Source organism: Orcinus orca, chromosome 8 (assembly GCF_937001465.1).
Source record: "Orcinus orca chromosome 8, mOrcOrc1.1, whole genome shotgun sequence".
NCBI lineage: Eukaryota > Metazoa > Chordata > Mammalia > Artiodactyla > Delphinidae > Orcinus > Orcinus orca.
In genome coordinates this window covers 1785935-1808349 of record NC_064566.1, presented here as the reverse complement: position 1 = coordinate 1808349, position 22415 = coordinate 1785935, and the positions used below count along the sequence as shown (strand labels likewise).

At 63.9% G+C, this 22415-nt stretch overlaps 1 protein-coding gene across 3 annotated transcripts in view; it reads right to left on the bottom strand.

The window, feature by feature from the left end:
• Positions 1-18123, bottom strand: part of KCNQ1 (potassium voltage-gated channel subfamily Q member 1) — a 345186-nt gene extending 327063 nt beyond the window's left edge. For 2 of the 3 annotated variants that reach the window (XR_004475853.2, XM_049714016.1), the window contains exon 1: positions 17631-18123. Coding sequence is in view for 2 of the 3 variants with exons in the window: in XM_049714016.1 (XP_049569973.1) it covers positions 17631-18010 (380 nt within the window). In the remaining variant the exon portion in view is untranslated. The remainder of the gene's footprint in view (positions 1-17630) is intronic. The other variant, XM_049714017.1, reaches the window with a different exon arrangement.
• Positions 18124-22415: the final 4292 nt, after the last annotated feature.

Genomic DNA, 22415 nt, shown 5'->3' with positions numbered 1-22415 from the left:
CGGAATTCACCAGAAAACAGACAACCCAACCTTTCGCATCTTTCAAAAAGCAGCTTCTGAAGACGCAACGCAGCCAAAAATAAATTAAAAATAAACAAGTAAAAAGAAAAGTATGGGGGTGGGGAGTGGTAAAGAGTGAATCACGTAAGAGCTTGAAAGTAGGAGAATTTATAATTATACAGTGGAAAAACTGACCAGTAGAAAAAGGGGCCACAGAGAATTTCAAAGTAAAGTAAAAGGTAAATAAATAAGAAAAAAAAAGCAGCTTCATTTGTCACAGCCCAAATCTGGAAACAACCCAAATGTCCACCACCAGGCAGGTGGGTGAACAAATGGGCCCGGCCGTCGGGTGGGATGCTCCCCCACCGTTAAGGGGTGAGACGCTGACACGCGGCAGTCGGGATGGAGCTCAGAGGATGGGGAGTGAAGCAGCCGGGCGGAGCGCTGGCAGCTGGACCCCACTCTCAGCAAATCCCACCAACCGCAAACCCACCTGCCGAGACGGGAGGCAGATGGGTGGTGGCCTGGTGGCGGGGGCGGGGGCAGGAAGGAGGGCTCACAAAGGGACACGAGGACATTCTGGGCGGTGACGGATGTGCCCACACTGCTGACGGTGGTTTCACGGGCACCTGCACACGTCGAGGTTGCTCCAGCTGTGCGCTTCAGAGCAGCTGATCGGTGTCAGTTACATCTCAATAAAGCTGCTCTGGAAGGAGCGGCTCTGAGGCGGGGCCCGCGGCAACCCGGTGCGAGGCCGGCCTCCCCACCCCCCGCTGCACCCTGATGTCGTCTCAACGGCCTCTGCGAGGCCACTTCCTGACGTGGTGTCTGCCCTCCTCCAGGGCTTCTTGGCTGACCCCATGGCCACACCACCTCCCCTGCAGGAGCCGGGCCAGGCCAGGGGACTGTGTCCCGCCCGCACCCATCCAGGGACGAGGGGACGGGGCAGACGCAGTCAGCACCCGCCTCCCACCTGACCCGAGGGCGTCCACAGCTCAGCCTCACCCCAGGAGCCGCGGCGGGGGGCAAACTCACTGCCCACGACCCCGGGCCAGCCGAGCAGCCCTGCCCAGCTCTCTGGTCACAGCTTGGACCCTCTCGCCTCCTGCCGCCTCTGAGAGCCCCTCCCTCAGGCTCCAGCCCCACCTGGCCCCCTGCAGTGTGCACAGGGTCCCGTGGCGGCCCGGGAAGACCCCTGGCTACACCGGGCCCTGCTCAGTACCGGCCCTGGGAGGGTGTGGGGGGGGCCCTCGGGGTGCACGAGCAGTGCAGGGACCGGGTGGGGGCAGCAGAGGCCTGGCACTATCACCCCGACCTGCCCAGAGCGACCAGCAGGGACCCTCAGCCCCTCTGGGAGCCTGGGAGGCTGGCTGCAGAGGGCACAGGTGGGTCACGGCGTCTGGGCTGGTCAAGTGCAAAGGGTACGGCCGGGGCAGGAGGGACAGGGTGGCAGGGTGGGTCCACCGGGCCTCACTTGCCCACTGGGCACTCCCAGGGCACAGGCCAGTCCCCCAGGGGAGCGGCTGTGGGGCGAGGCCTCAGCTGAGTTGGGACCCAAATCACACAGCACTGCAGACCCAGAACACCAAAGAGGGAGGGGGCTGGGGGCTGCAGGGAGGCCCGGGCTCAGGCCCAGGCCCAAGGCACACGTGGGGCACCTAGAGGGCGGGCAGGGGCTGAAGACCGAGTCCTTTCCGGGGCACCTCGAGGGCGGGCAGGGGCTGAAGACCGAGTCCTTTCCAGGGTCGGGGTGGCTCGTGGGCCTCAGCGTGGATGCCGACCCCACCCCAACCAGCCAAGGACCGTAGCGTCATCTCAGGATGTCCCAGGGTCTGGCTTGGATGTATGTCCCTAAATCCCGAGCGGGACACCACGCTGAGAGCGCGCAGCCCGTGGCCAGCTGTCCCCATGGGGCTGAGAGCCCCGGGGCGGCCCCGTCCCCTCCCAGCTCTGCTCTTCATCAGCACCAAGGGCCTCTCCCGGGTCTGCTCCCCGCACCAGAAGGCAAGGACCCCGTGGGACCAGGGGAACGGGCCCGCTGGCTCAGCTGACTGTGGACTGGGCCCACCCTTCAAGCAGACCACCACCCTCCCGCCACGACGGCACCGTGCACGCGGCAGGGCTGCACGCGGCGTCCACCTGCCCGGAACCCAGCACTCTGCCCCCCCAGGGACACGGGGCAATGTTTGGAGATGCTTTTATTGTCAGAGCTCGGGACGGACGATGCTACTGGCATCCAGTGGATGCCGAGGTCAGGGATGCTGCTGACCCCCTACAGAGCACAGGCTGCCCCTCCCCCCAGGGAATGATCCAGATAAAAATGTCAGGAGCGCTGGCAGTGGGGGGGTGGGGCGGAGGAACCTGCTCTATAAACCGAAAGCTATCACAATCGCAGATCCAGATAAGACAGCTGAGGCCTTGTGAGGTTAAGCCGCCCGGCACGCCAAACCCGGGCGGGCACAGAGCACAGCCCCCCCTCCCCCGCCGGCTGCCCTAGAGGCAGGAACGCTTCCCCCCACCCCCCACCCCGCCCCGCCCTCCCCCTCCAGGCAGCACCCGGCCACAGGCAGGGCCTGCCAGCAGCAGCTCCCAAAGGGCTTTCCAGCCTCCGGGTCTGGGTCATGTTCCCTGGGGCGAGGCTGACACCAGAGACCAAGCCCCGAGGCCAGGCAGACATCCACAGTGCCACCCTGACCAACACTCCAGGACAAGCCCAGGGGACGGCAACACTGCCAGCCCCTCACCCCTCTGAGGACAGAGGCCCCAGGACCGGAGAGGAGCCTGGTGCCCCCTTTCCTCCAGGACTCGCGCGCTGCAAGCCCCCACTGAGCTCCTGCAAAGTGGAAGGTGTGCCAGGGACAGGCCTGGGCGGGGGCCTCCTCACCGACACGCGGCCGTCCAGGCCGGAGCTCGGCCAAGGCGTCCCCTGGCCTTCGGAGGCCCCTTCTCCCACCGGGGCCTGGTGCCCCCCAGGGCCACAGTGTGTCTGCACCTCCTCCACAAGGAAGGTCACCGTCCGGCCTCACTGGCAACACGTCCCGAGCAGAGGCCTCACCAACTAGTTCCTGAGTCCCCTGGGGCAACCCGCGGTCTCAGCCCCAGCCCAGGACTGGAGGGAGCGGTGCCCACACGTCCAGTCCCCACCCCGGGGAGGCAACGCTGGTGTGGTCACCCAGCTCCCTAGGAAGGACGGGTCGTGTTACCAGCCAGGCAGGTGCTGCCAGGAACCGCCCAAATCCAGAACCAGCCGGGGAGGCTCAGCTCCCGCCAAGGCCCGTCAAGCCCAGGACGACCTTCCCGCTCCGGAAGCGCTGCTGGTGGGCAGACGGGCCGGCCCGTCCCGCGGGGGCTGCCCAGGCTCGGGGCCCGACGGCACACGCCCTGTCCCACAAAGCAAGCGTCGGGCTGCAGGGCCACCGGAAGCCACCCCTTCAAGCCCCCCACCCCAGAAGCTCCTGGCCGGGAGTGCCCCAGGAGCAGCGCGATGTGGGAGGCAGAGCACCAAGGCCAGCCGGCCCCGTCAGGCTGGGCCACACTGCGCACAGCGCCAGGCCCAGACACCCTGGGGACATCCAGGAAGGAGGACGCCCGCTCCGGCCACCAGCAGGCAAAGCGGCCCTAGCAGCCACGCGAACACCCAGCAGGCCCCCCTCCCCTCAGGGCAGGATCCCTGGGGTGGGCAGGACCAGGGTGAGCGGCCAGCACAGGCTGGGGGGTGCACAGAGCAACTCAGGAAGCAAGGGACAGTCCTGGGAAGGGGTCCGACACCAGCCCTGCCCCCCACCAGTGATGTGACCCTGTGTCTGTCCCCTTTGGGCCTCCACCCACTTTGACAAGCTGCGGGGCCATCAGGTGCCCCCGCCACGGTGGGTGTGACTCCCTCCTGCTCAGACCCCACGACTGGCCTGGCATGGCGGAACCAGCGGTCTCAGGCCACATGGCTGGGCAGAGGGCAGCCGGCCACCGTCACAGGGAACCGCCCCAAGGGCTGCGGCTGCAGCGAGGGCCTCCCTCCTGGATGGGCAGCCAGGCTCCCGGGCCGGGCACGTGGGTCAGGCCACAGCGGCGCCGTGAGCCTGCTGTCCAGGCCCCAAGGATGCCCTTCCTTCCCCAGGCCCGAGGCCTCTGAAGGGACTTCCGCCCCGACGGCTGGTTCCTTTTGTCTCTGCGCAGGACCCCCCCGAGGTCTGCCCTCCACGTCACCCCAGACCTGGGCCGAGTGGGACCCCGACATGGGCCGTGCAATCATGATCCCGTGAGAAAAGCTGGGGTCCCCTACACGGCAGCCCTGCCCACCCTGGCAACTCCCACCCCGCTGTCTCCCCAAGGGCAGGACCTGGGAGCCAGGCCTGCCCCGGCCCGATGTGGAGGCAGTGCCAGACCCCGCCAGGCACGCGCCCCCGTGATTCCCCCCTGGTGCCACACGGTGCTCAACCCACTGAGGATTCTCAGCCGCAAGAAGGACCAGGGGCCCCGGGACCCTCCTGGGGCGTCCTTGCTGCTCATCTTAATAAAAACGGCGCTTTATTATTTCCTTAAACGACCAGTATTTTCAAAGTAGAAAATTCAGGGAAGCAAAAGTTTAAAAATTGCAACCCAGAACCCACACCCAGCGCTGACCACCAGGAACCCCTCAGCGTCCACTTTCGGACAGTCCGCCACCTGCACGGCCTTGCGTTTGGGCCCCGGTGAGCGTGCGGCCTGCCGCCTGCTGCCAGGGGCACCGCCTTCCTGTCACACCCCGTCCAGGCTGTACTTGTCCCAAAGTGTCCCCCAGCGTCCTGACCCCACTCTGCCTCGTGCCGTCCTTTCAACAGCGCTGCCTGCTGGAAAGACAGGGCCCTTTGTCCTGGGCCCCCTTTTGTTAAACCAAACCCCATGCCCAACGGGCAGCCCCCAGGGGGCTGGCTCCCACCTTCCCCGTGGTGAGTTTGCCGAGCAATTCCTGGGGAGGTGGTCCCGTGGGGATGGACCCCGGAGCGACTGGGCGCAGCCAGGGGCCCGGCCAGCTGCCGCGGGGCTGACGCCCTCCCGGGCAACCTCCTGGAGTCTCGGGAAGTGGGGGGCTGCTGCTCGGAGCCTCGAGTCTTCCCAACGTGCTCAGACCTCAGCCCCACGGTCTCCACCGTCCCTGAGCGAGTCACCCCATCACAGGGCACGGGGAGCCCGCCCCAGAGGCCCGCCTGCCCGAAGAGGCTGGAAAGGCCCATGGACACCCCGGGGCGGCGTGACTCGGAGGTGGCGGGCCGTCCGCCAGAGACCTTGATAAGAGCACGGAGGTGGGGCCTGTCCTGGGGACGAGGCCAGCCAGGCCCGCAGAGCCCCCAGCCTCGCCCCTCCCCCTCGTGCCAAGGGCAGCCAGAACGTTCCAGCGCTGCCCGGGAGGCGCCCACACCCCCGCCAAGCTGCACGCGGGACCTTGGGCCCCGATCCAGGGGGCCAGACGGGGGAGGACAGAAAGCGGCCTCCACCTCTGGGGGCTTCTCGCCCGCCCCATCTCCTGTTTTATCCTCAGCCCGGTGGGGTAGGGATGGGCCTCTCCAGGGACACAGGGGGTCACACAGTCACCCCAGGGCACACGGCAGGTCAGGGACAGGCCAGGAGTACAGCCATGTGTCGGGACTCCCCACTCTGATCACACGCAAACTGGGGCCTCCTGGAATCTGCCCTGATCCCCTCCCTCCCCACCCTCCCCCACCCCCTCCCTCCCCACCCTCCCCCACCCCTCCCTCCTCCCCTCCCCTCCCCTCCCCTCCCCCTCCCCCTCCCCTCCCCCTCCCCCCTCCCCCTCCCCCCTCCCCTCCCCCCCACTCAGCAGCTCGAGGGTCTCAAACCAGGCTGGGACCCTCGCCCCTAGGACCCCACACGGCTGCTGGCCGTGCTCGGCAGAAACCGGGACTCCCGGCCTCCTGCCCGCCCCACCAGGTCCCTCACCACCGTCCGGCCTCCCCGAGCGGTCTGATTCTCATTGGGGTCACCCTTACCCCTGGGGCACATGGGAGGCGAGCAGGCAGCACCCACAGGACGGCCACGTGCGGTGACGGCGGGGTCTCCAGGGGATGTGGTGGGGCGGGCCATGAGGGCTGCCACCCCAACCGGAGCCGACACTGCACACGGCTCCGTGTGCACAGCCTAGAAACTGAGGCCCTCCCTGGGAGCCCACAGGGCCGGCGCAAGGTCCACGACGAGACTAGACAGAGGGAGGAGGGGAACTGAGACTCAGCCCCAGAGAGCGCAGCCCGGGCACTGGCCCCGCCGGCCAGCCATGCTCACGTCCACTTCACACACGGCAGCCGGGCAGCCCCAGGGACAGCATGGCGACCCACCCACACCCCCATTTACCCAGAATCCAGGCCACAGACGGCTCCCATGGCTTCCCAAACCAATGCCCACAGAGACGGCCTTTGGGTCTGGGAACCCCAGGAAGACGGCAGGGCTAGGTCTCCCCGCCGAGGACACTCTGCCACTTTCCAGGTCTTGGGCTTTGGCTAGGTTGGCCCGACAGCCGGTCCACCCAACCACACTGGGGACAAGTGTGGCCAAAGCCACACCGCCTACAGACCATGTCCAGAACGCCCCTCTCAGGACAGCAGACGGCTGACCGGTACACCTGGTGGGTGCTGGGACCAGCGTGGAGCCATCCAGCCACCTGTCCACCTGTCCATCCACCATCCATCTCTACATCTGTCTGTCCATCCACCCACCCCCCGGGGGCACCTACTCCACACGGTGCCCTGCGCTGGCCCAGGGGTCCCAGACCCTCCCCTTATTCCACAGCAACCACAGGCCTCAAATTCCTGAGACTTGGGAAGCTTGGAGTCAGGGGCTGGGAAGCAGCATGGAGGAACAGGGCCTCCCTCCGGCAGCAGGGCTCCCGTCCACAGGAAGGGGCTCAGGGCCTCAGCCCAGCCAGTGGACAGGATGCCAAGGCCCCCAAACAAGAAACCAGAACGCCCCACACCTGGGAGCAAGAGCTCCCCCGAGAGAGACGGCCCTCCCCCCAACTGCAGAGGCAGGACCTCCTATCTCCTCCATCCTCCATCTTATGGCCGAGGGGCCTCGGGGAGTCAGGGAGCTGGGTCTAACCAGGCTGCTCCACCACCCCTGGGACCCCTGAAGTCCCTGTCCCTGCCTAGAAAGGGAAGGAACCACTCAGACCCTGTGGATGAAACATCAGGACGGCACAGCCACAGGCCAGCGACACTCGTGGCAAAAAGGCAGTGTCCCTGAACTAGGTGACTGGAAACAAGGCTTTTTCGATGTGTTTAATCATGACCTAAGGTCATGTCACAACCGATCCCTAAATGCTTCTTATGGACTCTTTCAATCTATATGTTCCCACACCCTCTTTTTTTTTTAAATTTCTTGCTCATTTATTCATTGAAGAAATCAGGCCTCTTGTCCTGTAGGTCAGCGGTCCCCAAACTTTTTGCCACCAGGGACCGGTTTCATGGAAGACGATTTGTCCACGGACCTGGGGGTGGCAAGGTGGAGGTGTTTTCGGGATGACTCAAGCACGTTACATTTATCGTGCACTTTATTTCTATTATTATTACATTGTAATATATAACGAAACCACTATACAACTCACCATCATGCAGAATGAGTGGGAGTCCTTTCACTGCCACTCACTGATAGGGTTTTGATATGAGTCTGCAAGTAACTGATTTATTATGGTCTCTGTGCCAAAAATTCCAGAGGCGCAGGGTGTCTGGCCATCTCTGCTTTGGAGACCTCAGCAGCCGTGAGACTCAAAGCCGAACCCACGACCCCAGCAGGAGGCCACGGCGACGCTTCAGCCCCAGAGTCGCCTGGTCAGGCATCAGCCGGGATCCCAGAGGCAGGACCTCACCGGCTGTGTGGTTTCCCTGAGGTGCAGCTGCATGTGGGGAAGCAGGACCCGGGCTGTGTCTTCTCCCTTTACTTGCCGGGGTTCAAAATAACCAGCGGCCTCCCTACTACCCTCCAAAGGCGGCCACTGGTTTGGCCCACAAATGGATGCAGGGTGCAGCTCGTGAGGCCATCAGTCCACTGAGGACGGCCTTACTCTCAACTTATCGTGATGCAGCCAGTGGGCACATCCTTCAGCTGACTCCAAGTCCTTGAGACGTGGCCCCAGGGGCCTTGATGCCGCTCCTGTTTTCCCATGCGGCGCGATGGTCCAGGCTCAGCTTGTGTGTTTCCTGCCCCAGACCTGGATGCAGACGTTTCTCCGGGACCCCTGGTTTCCCTCCGGGGAAAGGGCACCTGGGGGCCACAACCTGGGGGCCAGGGATGCTCGTAGCAACGAGCCAGCCCTTCTTTCTAGCCCTTTCATGTAAACAGAGAAGCGGTTTTTAAACAAAATCATCGTGAACACATGCTGACGCTTGCTCACCAAATGCAGGCTGAAGGGTTTCGCTTAGCATCACCTAAGTTTCATCGGCTCCGTCTGTGCTCAATATCCCAGCTCTCAGCGACACCAACAGAATTCCTCAGTAGCCTCACCCCATGATTCCCACGCGAGGGCCTTAGAATAATAAAAGAAATACCATCACAACCGTGACACCATGACTAAAAACAGCGCACACGCACACACCTAGCTCTACTCGTTCTGAACCCACCGGCAACAGGTCCCCCGAGATAAGGTCTTTCTGGGGATTATTCCACCCCAGTGCAAACTTAGGGTCATCTGTTTCATTTTGGTTTTGAAGGATTTTTTCTCGTTAAGATTTATTTAGGGATTTATGATATCAGGAGTTGCTTTTATATTTAAAGTTACGGGAAGTATTTACAAGGTTCCAAAGTCAAATCTATAAAACTATCTCATCATCCTCAGAGACATTTGGGTTCTGTCATGTCCCCCTACCCAGAGGTAACTTTTTATAAGTTTCGGTTTATCCTTCTACTGCTTTGTTTCCTAATATAAAGTAAGTGTATCTATATTAGTGTACCCTTTAATTAAAGGGGCAGCAGCTTGTTATACTTTTATCCACTGTGTGTGTGTGGTGGGGTTTTTTCCACGTAAAAATACTTCCTGGTAATCACTCCACAAAAGCACGTGAAGACTGCACTGTCCCTTTTCCACACCTGCACGATATTCTGCACGCAGCCGACCCAACCTGCTTCCTACCGGCTGGCATCTGAGTTCTCCATCTTCCGCTTTTCCAAAGAACGCCTTAACAATCAGCCTTGCGCAGGTGTACTCCCTTTTTTTTTTTTTTTTTTTGCCAATCTCTTCAAGATAGGTCCCTGGAAGTGGGACTGCTGGGCCCGAGGGTACAGGCAGGCATAACCGTGCCAGACGTTGCCTCATCCCCCTCCCCACGGATTCTACCATGTTGCAGACCCTCCAGCAACACGACCGCTGCTGCCCCAGAGCCTCGGCGGCCACCAGCCACATGTGCCTATAAAGGCTTCTGGATTTCTGCCAGCCTGGTGGGACCTCAGCGAAGCCCGTGTCTGCGCGTCTCTGAGAGCGAGTGGGTCGGCACCTTCTCACACGTTTAAGGGCTACCTCGCCAGCCACTTTTCCTGTGAAAAGTGCTCTGCTCACAGCTCTTGCTTGTCTTCTGTGGGGTCACTGGGTTTTTTCTTCTCTGTTTTCGGAAACGCTTCCTATCTTAGAGCTATTAACCCGGCGCGTGTGCCACAGTCTCTCCCCGGATTTCCACCGGCCTCTTTACTGCCCACCAGATGGTGGCATCACGCAAAAACCTCTTCTTTCTCATACAGCCCCTTCCTGAACGCACTGGCTTTGGAGTCACAGAGAAGCCTCCCCACCCTCTCGCCCTCGCACTGCAGAGGGTCCCCCGAGCCTCCCTGCGGGGCTTGAGTGGTTTTCCGACCACGTGGGGTCCATCCATCCCAGCGTGCGGTGCGAGGAGCGGGTCCAGCCTCACCTGCTCTTCCTGAAGCGTCACCTATTAGAAACCCCCCAACTTCTCCCCATTGGGTGAAGATGCTGCCTATATGTTGGCTAAACGTTCATTCGCAATGGCGTCTGTACGTGGATCTTTTATTCTGTCCTATTGCTTGTCCACATGTCAGTGCCACGATGCTTTTAGCAGCCAACATGCTGAGCCGTCCCGGCCAAGAGCACAGATGTGACTTTTGCGAGACACCAGCTGCGGATGTCTTGGGACAGAAACCCAGACCACGTGACCCACCAAGCTGACACGTTCCGAGCACGTGGTTCCGGGGCTGCGCAGGCACCACCCGAAGCTCTTCTGGGTGCCCCGGGGACCCCCACCTGCTCCCTCTGCCGGGTGGGGCCCTCTGGGAGGCAGGGGCCTGTCCCTCTGGGTCAGGGCTCCTTCTGCGGGCCCCTCCCAAATGGAAGGGTTACGATCGGCCTGGCAGTGAAGGAGGCTGCCCCTGGCCCAGACCGGGGTGGGGTGAAGTGGGGTCCCCGTGTGGCCAGGCATCTATCTCCACACAGCGGAGCGTTCCAGGGCTGAACGGACTCGGGGGCAGGGTGGGGACTCTCCGCTTTTTCTGACTTTCTCTAGATCTCCGCACGGCACTCCGCAGCAAATTCGGCAGGAAAATGTGGAGGAACCGCCCGAGGGCATGGTTTTCAGAGGAAGCAGAGAAGGGAGCCCACCCTTGAGAGACACAGGGGGACGCCCACAGCCCCTGCTCCCCAGTGAACTGGCACCCGGTGGGTGGGGGCAGCCGGGAGGGCGCCCGAGGTGAGCGGCAGGCATGAGGCCAGCGTTTCGGGAAGTCTGAAGGGGGTGGCCGTCGGGCGCCTCATGGATGCGGCGGAGGGAGCCTCTGCGGGGGGGGTAAGGGCCAGCGGGCACACACCAGGCACGACGCCGGGAACATCAGCGTCGTAAGACATCCAGGCAGAAGCCGAGCAGCTTTCCGGGGGTGGCACGAGCCCAGGGGCTGGGCCTGCTTCCCCACCCACAAGTCACTGAGCAGAGAAGGGGAGCGGGGAGCAGGCCCAGAGCCCGAGAGTGGGCGGGGCGGGCCCTGGCGTCCGCTGCCCCAGCCCCTGCAAGGCAGAACGGCACCTGCAGATGGGGGGGGGGGTGTTCGGAGAGTCCTGCTCTGACGGGTGGAGCCAACACCCCCCGTGGAGCGCCTGGGACCACGGCTCGGTCCGCCTGTGCTGAGCCCGCCAGGGGCAACGGCAGTGCCGCCTCCTTGGGCCACGCGTCCATCCTTCAGTGGGGACCGCGCTCTGCACGGAGGTTCAGGCACCTCCTCAGGACACACTCCCTTTGCAGGTTCTTCACCCGGGCAGTGAGGATCTGCACCCCCACCCGGCCAGGGCTACTGTGAAGATGGAGAAGTTCTGGGGGAAAGGGCTCCGAAAAGCCCCCGCCCTCAAACACACAGGGGCCTACAGCACTCTCCCGTAGCCATGGGAGGGTCCCAGCGGCCTCTGCCCACCACTTTCTGAGCTCACCCGCCGCCCAAGCTCAGGAATGTCACTGGATAAAAATACCCACAGACGATGTCATCAGGCCCAGCCTGCCTGTGGGGCTCGGAGCTGCCCAGCAGCAGGCTGACCGCCACGGCCCAGGCTCGGGGCGGGGGGTTGGGGGGGGGGCCCTGGGCTACCAAGGCCAGGCACCAGGTGACCCTGTCCCGAGCGCCTATCCCTGCTAGGTACAGGCTGGCCCTGCCCACCCACTCGGACCCTCTAACGCCCAAGAGCACTGAGACCAGCACACACTAATACCCCACACAGCACCAGGGTGACTGAGCCACCATGGGGGCTCCGAGCACCAGGTCAAGGGGACGGCAAAGAAAGAAGGCATGGCTCTGCCTGGGGCAACATGGGAAGGCTTCCTGGAGGAGGAGGGCTCCGAGCTGAGCCTCAGCCTGTGGTTCTGGCAGCAGGGCTTTAGGGAAGAGGCCTAAAGCAGCCAGATCAAAGGCCTCCAAAGGCTAGTCACTCACCCACAGGGTAGCAGCCCCAGGAGTGGAGAGCCAGTGCCCCATGGCACGTCCAGGGACGCCCTCTCTGGGCTCACGTACTGCCCTCAGGAGGCAGCTTCCTCCTCCCCTCCCCTACCCTGACAAATGGTGGCAGCATCCACTCCTCACGTGGCCAAGCCACCCCAGGGTCAGCATTACAACCCCTACCCAGGGTGGGAGGGAGTCACGTGGACAAGACGCCATCAGGCCTACCCGGATTCTGGCCCCACCATCGGAAGCAGCGACGGGCTTCAGAGGTGGGCAGCCTGGAGCATGCCCAGCTGTGCGGCCATGGGCACGTCACCTCCCCTCTCTGGGCCTAGGATTTGCACACAGCACCGGCCCGTCCCTCTCCGTCTTCCACCAGGGCCTGGGGGAGAGCCAGGCTGCCCCTCTGCCCCAGTACCCTCACCCCAGCTAGTGCCCACGTGGGCTCAGAGAAGGGACCTGGGGTCACCTGGCCATCGCGAGGCCAAGTCCCATCACAGAAGCCACGTGTAAAAATGGCACATGGCGTCACAGGCGGTCACCCTGCCCAACAGCAGAGCTGGGGCCCCACCCCTTGCCAACCACCACCCCACCTTCCGTGAGATGTGAGGCTGTCCCGGCACTCAGGGAACCTCTGGAGGGAAAGTCAGGGCCCTCTCTGCCCTCCAGGAGGGAGTGCAGACAGTCACCCAACCTGCCCCGGGGACCCCGGGCCGCCTCCAAGCTCTGCCCCTTGCTCCAAGGTGCCTCCCCAGGGAGAGTGAAGCCGGCCCGCTGGAGCCCCCGTCCAGGCCTGGATCCACACAGTCCGAGGTGAAGGGTCCAGGTGACAAAGGTCCTCTTCATTCTTCCCCCCGCAGCAGAGCCCAGGCACCAAGCAGCACCCGCGAGCGTCCGTGGCGTTTCCCAGCAGCAAGTGAACCCCTCGTCTGGCCTCAGGTTCGCGGCCCCCGTTCCTCCAGGCCCAGCACCTTCTCCCCGCACACTGGCGTCCTCGGACACCGTCTCCACCTCACAGGAGCCACACGTGACACCGTCCCAGCCCGTCCATCTCACCCGTGGGCAGGGCCTTGAGCCACGAGAAATGCCACGCGAGCTGAAAGCTGGTTTAGAACATCGGTCTGAGAAGGGCCTCAAAGTTTACCTGGGTCCATGGCCCAGACCAGGAGGCAGGGAGGGCTCAGCCCAGGGCCCCCCTCAGGAGCACCACCCCATTCCGCGCACGGCACCAGGCGCTGGTGAGAAACCAGGACGCGGGCTCCTAACCCACCGGACGCACCTGCCTTTCAGCAGCTTCCCAGGACACACCGGCCTGCAAAGCCCCGTTCACACCAGAAGAGCCAACCTGGGAACCGGCTTCTGCAGGAGGAGGACGAGCCCGAGCCCCTGACACCTTCAGAAGCCGGGGCATCGGAATCGGACACCCCGGGCGGAGCCGGGACCCCCCGGGGGGCGCGGGGCTCCAGGCCGGCCTCAGCTGCTCCCGTGTCTGCCTCCCCGGGACAAAGCCCCCGCCCCAGCCCCACGAGACCCTGCTGCGGGAAGGTCCCAGGGCGTGGGGGCTGTGAGTGCAAATGGGCTCCTCCCACCCCTGCGGCCCTGGGTACCCCCACGGGTGCCAGCGGAGGCCACGGGCACCGAGCCCAAGGGGAGCCGGCGATTCAGAACCAGGCACAGGCGAGCATCCCCTCCCACCCGAGCAAGCCTGCCGGCAGGTGCCACACCCACCACGCCTGCCACAGAGGAGGGGATGCGGACTCGGGGAGGCGGCCCCGCCACGGGGCGACGCTGGGGCACGAAGCCTGGACGCTGCCCAGGGCCGAGCTCCCACACAGCCTGGCTCACTCCGCATCCCGCGCCAGGCGGCCTCCAGGCCCCAGACCTTGGCGCTCGCTGGCCCTGCCCACCCAGTCACTCGCTGGCCCCGCTCCCAGCCCCTGGACCATCCCTCCCCTCCCACCACCTCCCTTGGAGCCTCAAGGTCTCCCGGGCCCCCCCCTCCCCAGCTGGTGGCCCCGGCATAAGGGACACCTGTGGTCCCCCAACTAGTGCCGGACCACGATGAGGCGCTCAACACGCAGCGGGCTGGGTCTGGGGCAGTAGTGAGGGGTCTCTAGACAGCCGGGGGAGACCAGAGGACCAGGCCCTGGAGAAGGTGACACAGGGAGAAGGTCCAGAAGGAATTCCCCCAGCTCCACTGGGAACTGGGGGCGTCTCAAAGGGGACGGTGGGGAGACCAGAGCCTGGCCCCCTCCGCCCTCCCTGACCAGCTCCCCTTCTGGGCGGGTTTGCCTGGGGTGGGACGGGCACCAGGGGCCAGGGTGGGGGGATGCAACCAGGGAACTGGCCTCCACTTTCAGAAAGGCGGGCGGGCTCGGCCCAGCAAACCGCCAGGGAATGCTGCCAGCGTCATCAATGATTAACACCCGCTTGAAGGTGCCGCCAGAGCCACCGCAAGGTCCTCGGGAGCCTGGGGAAGGCGGGGTGGCGGGAGGGCAGGGACAGGACGCACTCCGGGGCCCTCCCCCAAACCTCCCCACGGCCCCCCACAACCTCCAAGCCTCTCCCAACCAGCGGGGGTGCGCACGGAGGGGGCGAGGCGCACCTGTCCCCGCATGAGGAAACTGAGGCACACGGGCTTGTGCCAGGCTGCGTGGGTGGGAGCAGTTGGAAGAAGACAGGAGTCTGCATGTGTCACCCTGCAGCTCCTGAGAGGTCGGGGGGAAGAGGGAGAGAGAAGAGAGAGGGACAAGGAGGGAGGAGGGGGTTCCTCCAGGCTCCTGTGACTGGAAGCCCCCCACCTGGCAGGAGGGACGCGGAAGCTGGGGGCAGCCTCCACCCTGGCCTCTACAGACGGAGGCTGTGGAGGCCCAGCCCAGTGGCCAGGGCGGGCTGCTACGGGGTCCCCGGGCCCCTCTCCAGTCCAGGCATCTCCCCAACCAGACAACCCCGGCCAAGGCCCATCAGCATGGAGGCCAGGCCTTCCTCGCCCTCAGCCAGAGTGGGGGCCGCCACACGGTGGGGATGTGAAGAACCTCAGCTGAGGGCTGGGGGCCAGGGGCAGTGCCGGGCGGGGGGGGGGGGGGCAGCCTCCCGCCCCCTGACCCCGGCAGACGGGGCAGGCGGCCGCGCACAGGAAGGGCCGCTCTCCTCTTGGCCAGAGCAGGGGTTCCCCGACCAGGAGGGGGACAGGATATCCTGGCCTGCTTCCCCAGCTGCGCCTGGGACAGTGTGCCCAGCCCTGCAGGGCCCGCAGGACAGCGGCTCCCACACCCACCCAGGCCCCAGCCCTTCAAGGCCGGGCTCATCCTTCCCAGGCCGGAAACCGAGCTCAGCCTGAGTCGTAACAATCAGCCCGCACGTTTCACCATCTGCCTCACCAAGGACAGAGCTCTCTCTCTGCTACCATCTCGGACGCTTCTCAGAACGACACCGGGGCCAGGGTGGGCACCGTCCACCCTTTTTCTCAGCGCTGCGGCCAGGCTCTGGTCACTCAGTCACAGGTTGCCCCTGCGATCCCAGCTTGAGCCCAGGTCCCCTGGAGACACTGGCCAATTCAGAGAGCGTCTGGGGCCCTGCCAACCTCCTGGAGGTGAGGGGGCACCTTCCCGGGCCCCAGGGAAGCCACGTCCCCTGCCTAGCCAGGGTCCACCTGCAGACCCACCCTGCACAGAGGACTGCGGCACACCTCTTACAGACAGGGACGAGAGCGGGAAAAGACTGACCCAAGGTCACCAAGCCACCCTTGGAGGGCCCCCATTCCCAGCTCCTGCCCCCGAGGGGAAGCCACTCAGCTACTGCCCCCAGAAGCCACCCCTGCCCTACAGCTCCTGGGGAGGCTGGGCAAGGCAGACTCTGCTGAGCAACTTCCGAGAGCTAAACAATCAGAATCAGGAAGAAAACACAAGTGTAAGCAGAGACTTCCTCCGGGGAGCAGCAAGCCTTCTTCCTCCACCAGGCACGGCAGCGCCCGGGGGGCCTGGGCAACGCGCGCACCCTCGGGCCCACCACCCCGGGACGCGAACCAGTGGGGTGTCTGCAGCCCTCTCGCCTTGGCAGCCCTAGGGGTGCGGAGGCACTGCTGCACTGCCTGGCGACCCTCTGCCCAGAGCCTGGCACATAGGGTTCCAGGGCAGAGAGGCGGCTGGGCAGGGTCTGCTCCAGGACCAGCTGTGGGGTCCGTCCCGCCCCTGGCCACCTCCGGGACCTTGGGGTCCAGCAGGTGAGGGCTGGGGGGCAGGCAGCCCACGTGCACAGCAGCACCCACGAGCCAGCTGTTGGCCGGGCGCTCGAACAGCCGGAGTCAGGCCAGGTCAGGATCCCTCAGGTTCAGTGCACGCAAACATTCCCCCAAACCCCAAGACAAGCCACCCTCTCCCGCAGACCAGCCATGGCCACAGCTAAGCTCCCTCTGACACCTCGGCAGGCGGGGACTCGGGGGGTGGGGTGGGAAGAGGCTTGAGGACACTGTCCCCACCACTTGCCCTCCTGCTCTGGAAGGACTGCCCCTCCGCAGGGAGGGCAGCAACCCTAGTACCACCTGCGCTCAGAGGAGCAAAGGTGAGGAACTGAGGTCATGCCGCCTCACCTCGCCGCACCTGCTGAGACCGTGCTCCAAGCCAGCCCCTCTGCTCCCTGGGCTCCGGTGGTGGCTACCGGAGTGGGACAAAAGAGGGCCCTGGACACGCCCCAGCCAGGTCTCTCCCAGCTTAGGCCTGCCAAGGGGGCAGGGACGAGCACCTGCCCCTACCAACGGGAAGCCAGAGGGAGGTCACCCGCGCAGCCCCCAGGGCAGCCTCCGAGGTCAGCCCGGGGATGGCCAAGCCGAGGCTCACGGGCCAGAGGCCGGCCCCACACCAAGAGCCCACTGGCCAGGCAGCAGGGAAGCAGGGCCGCGAGCGGTGGGGGAGGGCTCCACGTGGCCCCGTCCCAGCGCGCCCCGCCCTGCCCCACACAGGCACGCGCAGCGGCGGCTGGCAGCAGAGCCACCTGGGAAGCAGCGGGGGCAGGTGCTGCCTATAGGGCGCTGCTTTCGCCTGGCGCACAGCTTCCTCTGATCGACCAGTGGAATCAGAGGCCCGACCTCTCTCCTCCCCACCACCCTGTGTGTCCCCTCCAGGCTCCTCTGCTTCAACCCAGGCTTTCCAGAGCCTGGTTGGGTTCTTGCGGCGCCGTGGGCACTCCCCGCGGCCATGCTGACACCTCAGCCTACACCACAAGGCCTGCCACCCTGTGGGGCAACCCTGCTCCGCTTGCCCTGGAGACGCCCCACAGGGCCCGCCTGGACCGGGGAGGGTCTGAGATGTTACTGCACCAGAGGGGGCACTGGGCCCTGCCCTCTCTTGCCTCCCTGCCCCTCCCGGGGAACTCTCTCCCCTGCCCCCGTTCTCCCGCGGAAGGATTAACACCTGGACCGTCCCTCCAGGGAGGAGCGGGCCTGCTTGGGCAGCGCACTCCTCCCAGCTGGCTCCCCCCACTCATGCCTGGGCAGCGCCGGCGGGGAGCTTCCCACCCCCACGGGGTCAGACCCACACGTCCCTGAACTTCAACAGACAAGCTCCCCGCTGCTTCTGTTTTTCCCATTAACCCCTTCCTTACCTCCCGGCTGATCTGAGTCGCAGCTCCGACCAGGTTCGGGCGGCAGCAGGTGGCACAGGGACAGCGCTCCCCCCACGCCCTCCCCGGCCCCGCGGAAAGCTCCCAGTCCCGCCGGCGGCGATACTCACACGACAAAGTGGTAGATGAAGCACTTCCAGCCGGTGGGGCGCTCCAGGAAGTTGTAGACGCGGCCCTGGATGTGAGTGCGCGCGAGCAGCGGGCGGCGCGCGCTGTAGATGGAGACGCGCGGGTCGAGGCTCACCGGCGGCCGCGGGCCAAGGTCGGCGGCGGCGGGGGGCGCGGCGGGCGCGGTGGGGGACGCGGGCCCCGGGGCGCCTGGCGGAGCGATGGGCGAGTAGAGCGCGCCGCCCGCCGGGCCGCCCTCGGCCAGCTCCAGCGAGAAGGGGCACTTCTTGGCCAGGCCCGCGCTGCCCCGCCGGGCGCCCGGCAGGCGGCCCCCGCCCCAGCGCTTTCTCTCGGCCCTGGGAGGGGAGGTGGCCGCGGCCATGGCCAGGCAGGGCCCGCGGGGGCCGGCCGGGCGGCGGCGGCACGAAAAGCTGCGGCGAAGTCGGCCGCCGGGGCGCAGTGCGGGCGGCCGCTGCTGCCAGCCGGGCCGCGGGTCCGCTGCCCGCCCCGCCAGGGCGTGGGGGGCGGGGCCGGGAGGGGGCGGTGGCCGCGGGCGGGTCCCGGGGGTTGGCGAGCCCCGCCCCGGGCCGGACGCCCCGCCCCCAACCAACGTCGGCGCACGGAGCGCGGCAGACTGAGCCCCGAGTGCGCTCACCTGCTTGGTCGGCCCCTCCCCCGTCGGCGCCCACCTGTTGGGTCCGCCCCTTTAGCCTTCACCTTCTCGGCCCCGCCCGCCCCATCTGCTCGGTCCGCCCCACTCTGCGCTCCTCGCTCCGCCCCGCCTACGCCCACGTGCTCGCCCTCCCCAAGCCCACCTGCTAGGCCTGCAAGAAGCCCCCAGCCAAGTCAGGAAGGAAGGCGCGGGGTCAGCAGGTGCAGGGACCACGAACTGCCCGGGCAGGAGGACGGGGTGGGGCGCAGACAGCCGCTTCATCCCCTCTGAGTTACTCAGAAGAGGGTGGGAGTGAAGGGGGAAGGCGGGGCACGTTAGGCGGATGGAGGTTAGCCCCGCGAACAATCCGCGCGCCCGAGCGAGCGCGTGTGCTGCGGGCAGAGCGTGTGGTCGGGTTGGTACCCATAGGGCCGTCGGACTCTGGAGGCCAGACAGGGCCATCGGGGCCATCGTCGGTCAGGGCTGGCCCAATGGGGAGCCGTGTGCGTGGGGAGGATGAGGGGGTTCCTGGAGGCGATGCCTCGGGGGTCTGGAGAGGGGCGCGGCAGGAGGGGCTGCCTGGGCAGGTCAGGGGAGAGGCTTTGTCCTCCTTACCCTCTGGACAGGGCTGATGCTGTGTCCCATAGGTTTCCCTGGGTAGGGGTGATGTAGAGGTGGTCAGAAGGACTGCACGGGTCCCCTATCCTGCACTGGCATTTGGGTCCCTGCACAACGACCTGACATCAGGGTGGAGAAAGGGTGTCGAGCAGAAAAAAAACTGGCCTCTCTCAGGACATTGCCCTGGGCAGGGGGATAACTGCCTGTCACCTCAGGGACCCATAACCTAGGAGACACATCCCAGGTCTTGACTGAGCACCCTGGGCTGATCTATTTCACGTACTCCCTCATCAGAAAGTCAGCTCTTGTTGTTGGACCAAGTGCAGCTCGGCCCTTCACCCCTGACTCCCCACACCTCGGATGGTGCCTGTACAGAACCGGCACAGTTGGTATATGCAGAAAGAATGAATGAAGTGGGTCCCAACCTGTGCCAGGCACTGTGGAGACTCAGGGCGGCTGAGACAATGGAACTTTGCTGGGAAGCGCATCACTTAGGATACAAATGGGCAGAAAGCCAGAAGAAGGTGGGGAGTCCACCTCCGCAGGGCCTGGGGGACAGCCAGGGCACCTGCAGACATTCAGTCCATACTTTCTGAATGAAGGCACGCGTGAATGAAGTGTCGGCACATCCACACCCCAGTCAGCAGGAGGAAGAAGAACTTTTAGTAGGCAGTGCCGACACACAACTGGAGCATCAAGGAGAAAGAAGAAAAGCGTTGATCCATCTTGCACACAACACACAAGAATAAATTTCGAGTGGATCAGAGGCTTCAATGTAAACGCTAAAATGAAGCCATATAGGTTCTACAAGAAAGTATGGGTGAGTTTCTCAACAAACTCTAGGTAGGGAGACCGTCTCCAGCTGTGGCTGAAATCCAGAGACAATAGCTGAAATCAACAAAACAGACAAGTGACAAACTGGAACAAGAATTTGCACGGGCAAAGGATTAATAGCACTGGTGTATAAAGAACATCTAAAACTGAGAAGAAAATGATAGACGACCCTGCGGACAAGCGGCCGAAAGGCAGGAACAGCTCACGGATCAAGGGATTCGTGATCTTAACACTTAGGAAAAAATGCTCAACAAGAAAAATGCAAATTTGAAAGTACACTGAGAGAGACCATCGCTCACCTGTCTGATTGGCGAAAATCCAGACGTTGGACCGCAGTTTCCATGGGCAGGGCCGAGGGAAAGCAGGTGTTCTTGGCACATCGTCAGTGGGGAGGGGGTCCTGGTGGCATTGGGAAAAGCACTCGTATCATTTAGCCTGGCTCGTTAGTTCCACTTCCAGGAACTGGCCCAAAGATACGTGGGGAGTATAGAAGATAAGATACACATGAGGCTACTTGTTACGACATTATTTGTATTAGCAAAAGGCTAGAAACAGCCAGGACGTCCCTCAGTTAGCTGAACCGTGCTTTGGTACAGCTCACAATGTTATCAATATTATCACTAACAGAGGACAAAAGGAACCCAAAGAGTCATATCATTAGCATTGATATCGGTATTGTTGCCTTGAAATGATACATCCGTGTAATATGGGTCATATATATATCACGTTAAATTCCTCAGGAACCTGGATTTTCAGGACAAGAGAAAAGAGATATAAAATCAAAGGGCAAATCAATCCTTAAATTTGAATTGGGAATATTAGCATAAACTCCTCAGCTGTTTTCGTAAAACAAGAATACTCTCTAGCTCTGTCTGCTGAAAAGTTGTTGCATGCAAAAAGCAGTGTGGATTAGAACATACCAGATATCTTTATCCATTCATTCAGAATGATACTAAAACGTCTCCACTGGCCCGTTGTCGGAGGCTAGGGCTCATTATTCTGAAAAGGAGTAAAATAAGTTGAAAAAGAACAGAGTCAAGCATTTGTCCTGCCTTCTCTGTACGCGCTGAACTGCAGGGTAACGAGAGGCCGCACGCGCCGTACGTATGGATTGAAGTGTCTCCGGATAGATGATGCGACTTTGGGGAATTGCTTGGAAATAGTCAGCAGGGAGGGGCATGGCTGGGGTGGAGATCAAACCAACCTGCTCTGAACTGGTCATTGTTGAGCCCGCTGGCGGATACAGTCTTGATACTGTGTGCTTTACTTTTGTGTAAGTCTCTGTATTTTAAAAATTACGATAAGCAGCCCCCCAGGCACCTGGGGTTTCAGGGGCTGAGCTGTGCGGGAGCCAGCCCTGGGGGTCCTGGCCCTGGCACAGGGACGCTGCAATGAATGGGAGGCCAGACAACAAGGGGTCGCTGCAAGTTCCCCGAAAGCTCAAAGGAGCTGGTGGGGGGCCTGGGGGAGGATGGGAGAGCTGGGTTGGGGGAGTGAAGCCAGGTGCAGTGAAGTGGGGCTGGGGCTCCAGTGAGGAAGGGCCCAGGATGAGGGCAGAGGGCTGGCGGGGGGTCGGGGGGGCAGGGCCAGCACACGGGAGTAGGAAGCACAAGGCGAAGGGCCTCCAGGGCCTCTGCTCAAAGGTGGGAAGTGGGCCTGACCCAGTCACTGGCTCCCCGGCTGCCCTCCAGGCCCCCCCCCCCACGGAAAGCCCCCTCCCTCCCCAGGACCTGCCCCTCGGTCACTCGGGATGCTCCTGTCACACCCTGGGGTCCTGGACGCACAGGCAGATGGGTCTACCTGGACGTGCGTGGACCGGGGGGCCGCCTTCCTGCTTTTCAGGCCCATGGGCTGTCTCCAGGCCTCAGAATATTCTGGAAGCACCACACTCACCTTCCTTCAGCAGCACTTTGCCAAGACCCCTAGACACCCCAGACCCATGCCAGGCCAGCCGTGGGAGGAGCCCGGAGGTCGTCACGAACACAGGGGGAAACTGAGGCTGGGGAGGGAGGGCTGTGCGGCCCCCAAGAGGTCAGGGTCCAGGCCAGGGCTGCGCCTCCAGAGGCTTCCTGGCTGGCGGCCACCTCCAGCCCCACGGCTGAGTTGCCCACTCACCCATTCACTCCCCACGTCCCCCTGAGCCCCTGCCATGCACCGGGCACTGCTCCGCCCCGGCCGTAGAGCCATGTGCGCGAGGCCGGCCTTCTTGGGGCCCAGGGTCAGCAGGGGGATGAGTGAGATGAAGAAAGCTAGGGGACGAGGGCAGGGCAGGTGGCAGGGGGTGATCTGTGCTGCGGCAAGGCCCACCCTCCCAGGACTCTGCATTTTAGCCAACTCCTCTCCCTCCCTCGTGGGCAGGGGGCACTGAGGACCCCAAGCTTGGGCACCGCTCCAGGACAGAGGCCGAGGGGCATCCTCCGGCTCTGACTTGACCCCATCTCTGCCGCCGTGGGCTGTCGGAGGGTCGCTCCAGTTAGCCGGCACGGGGGACACGTCGCAGCCAGTCTCATGGGGCAGGACAGACTGAGCTGAGCCTGCCTCAGTGGGGCTCCAGCGCCACAGGATGTCCCAGGGCTGTCAGCGCCCGCCCTCCTCCCCAGGTGCCGCGCTGGGGGCAGGCCAGGAAGGCTGCGGGCTGGCCGTGCACGGGGCACAGCTCTGGGTGCGTGTGCGCGCGGTATGG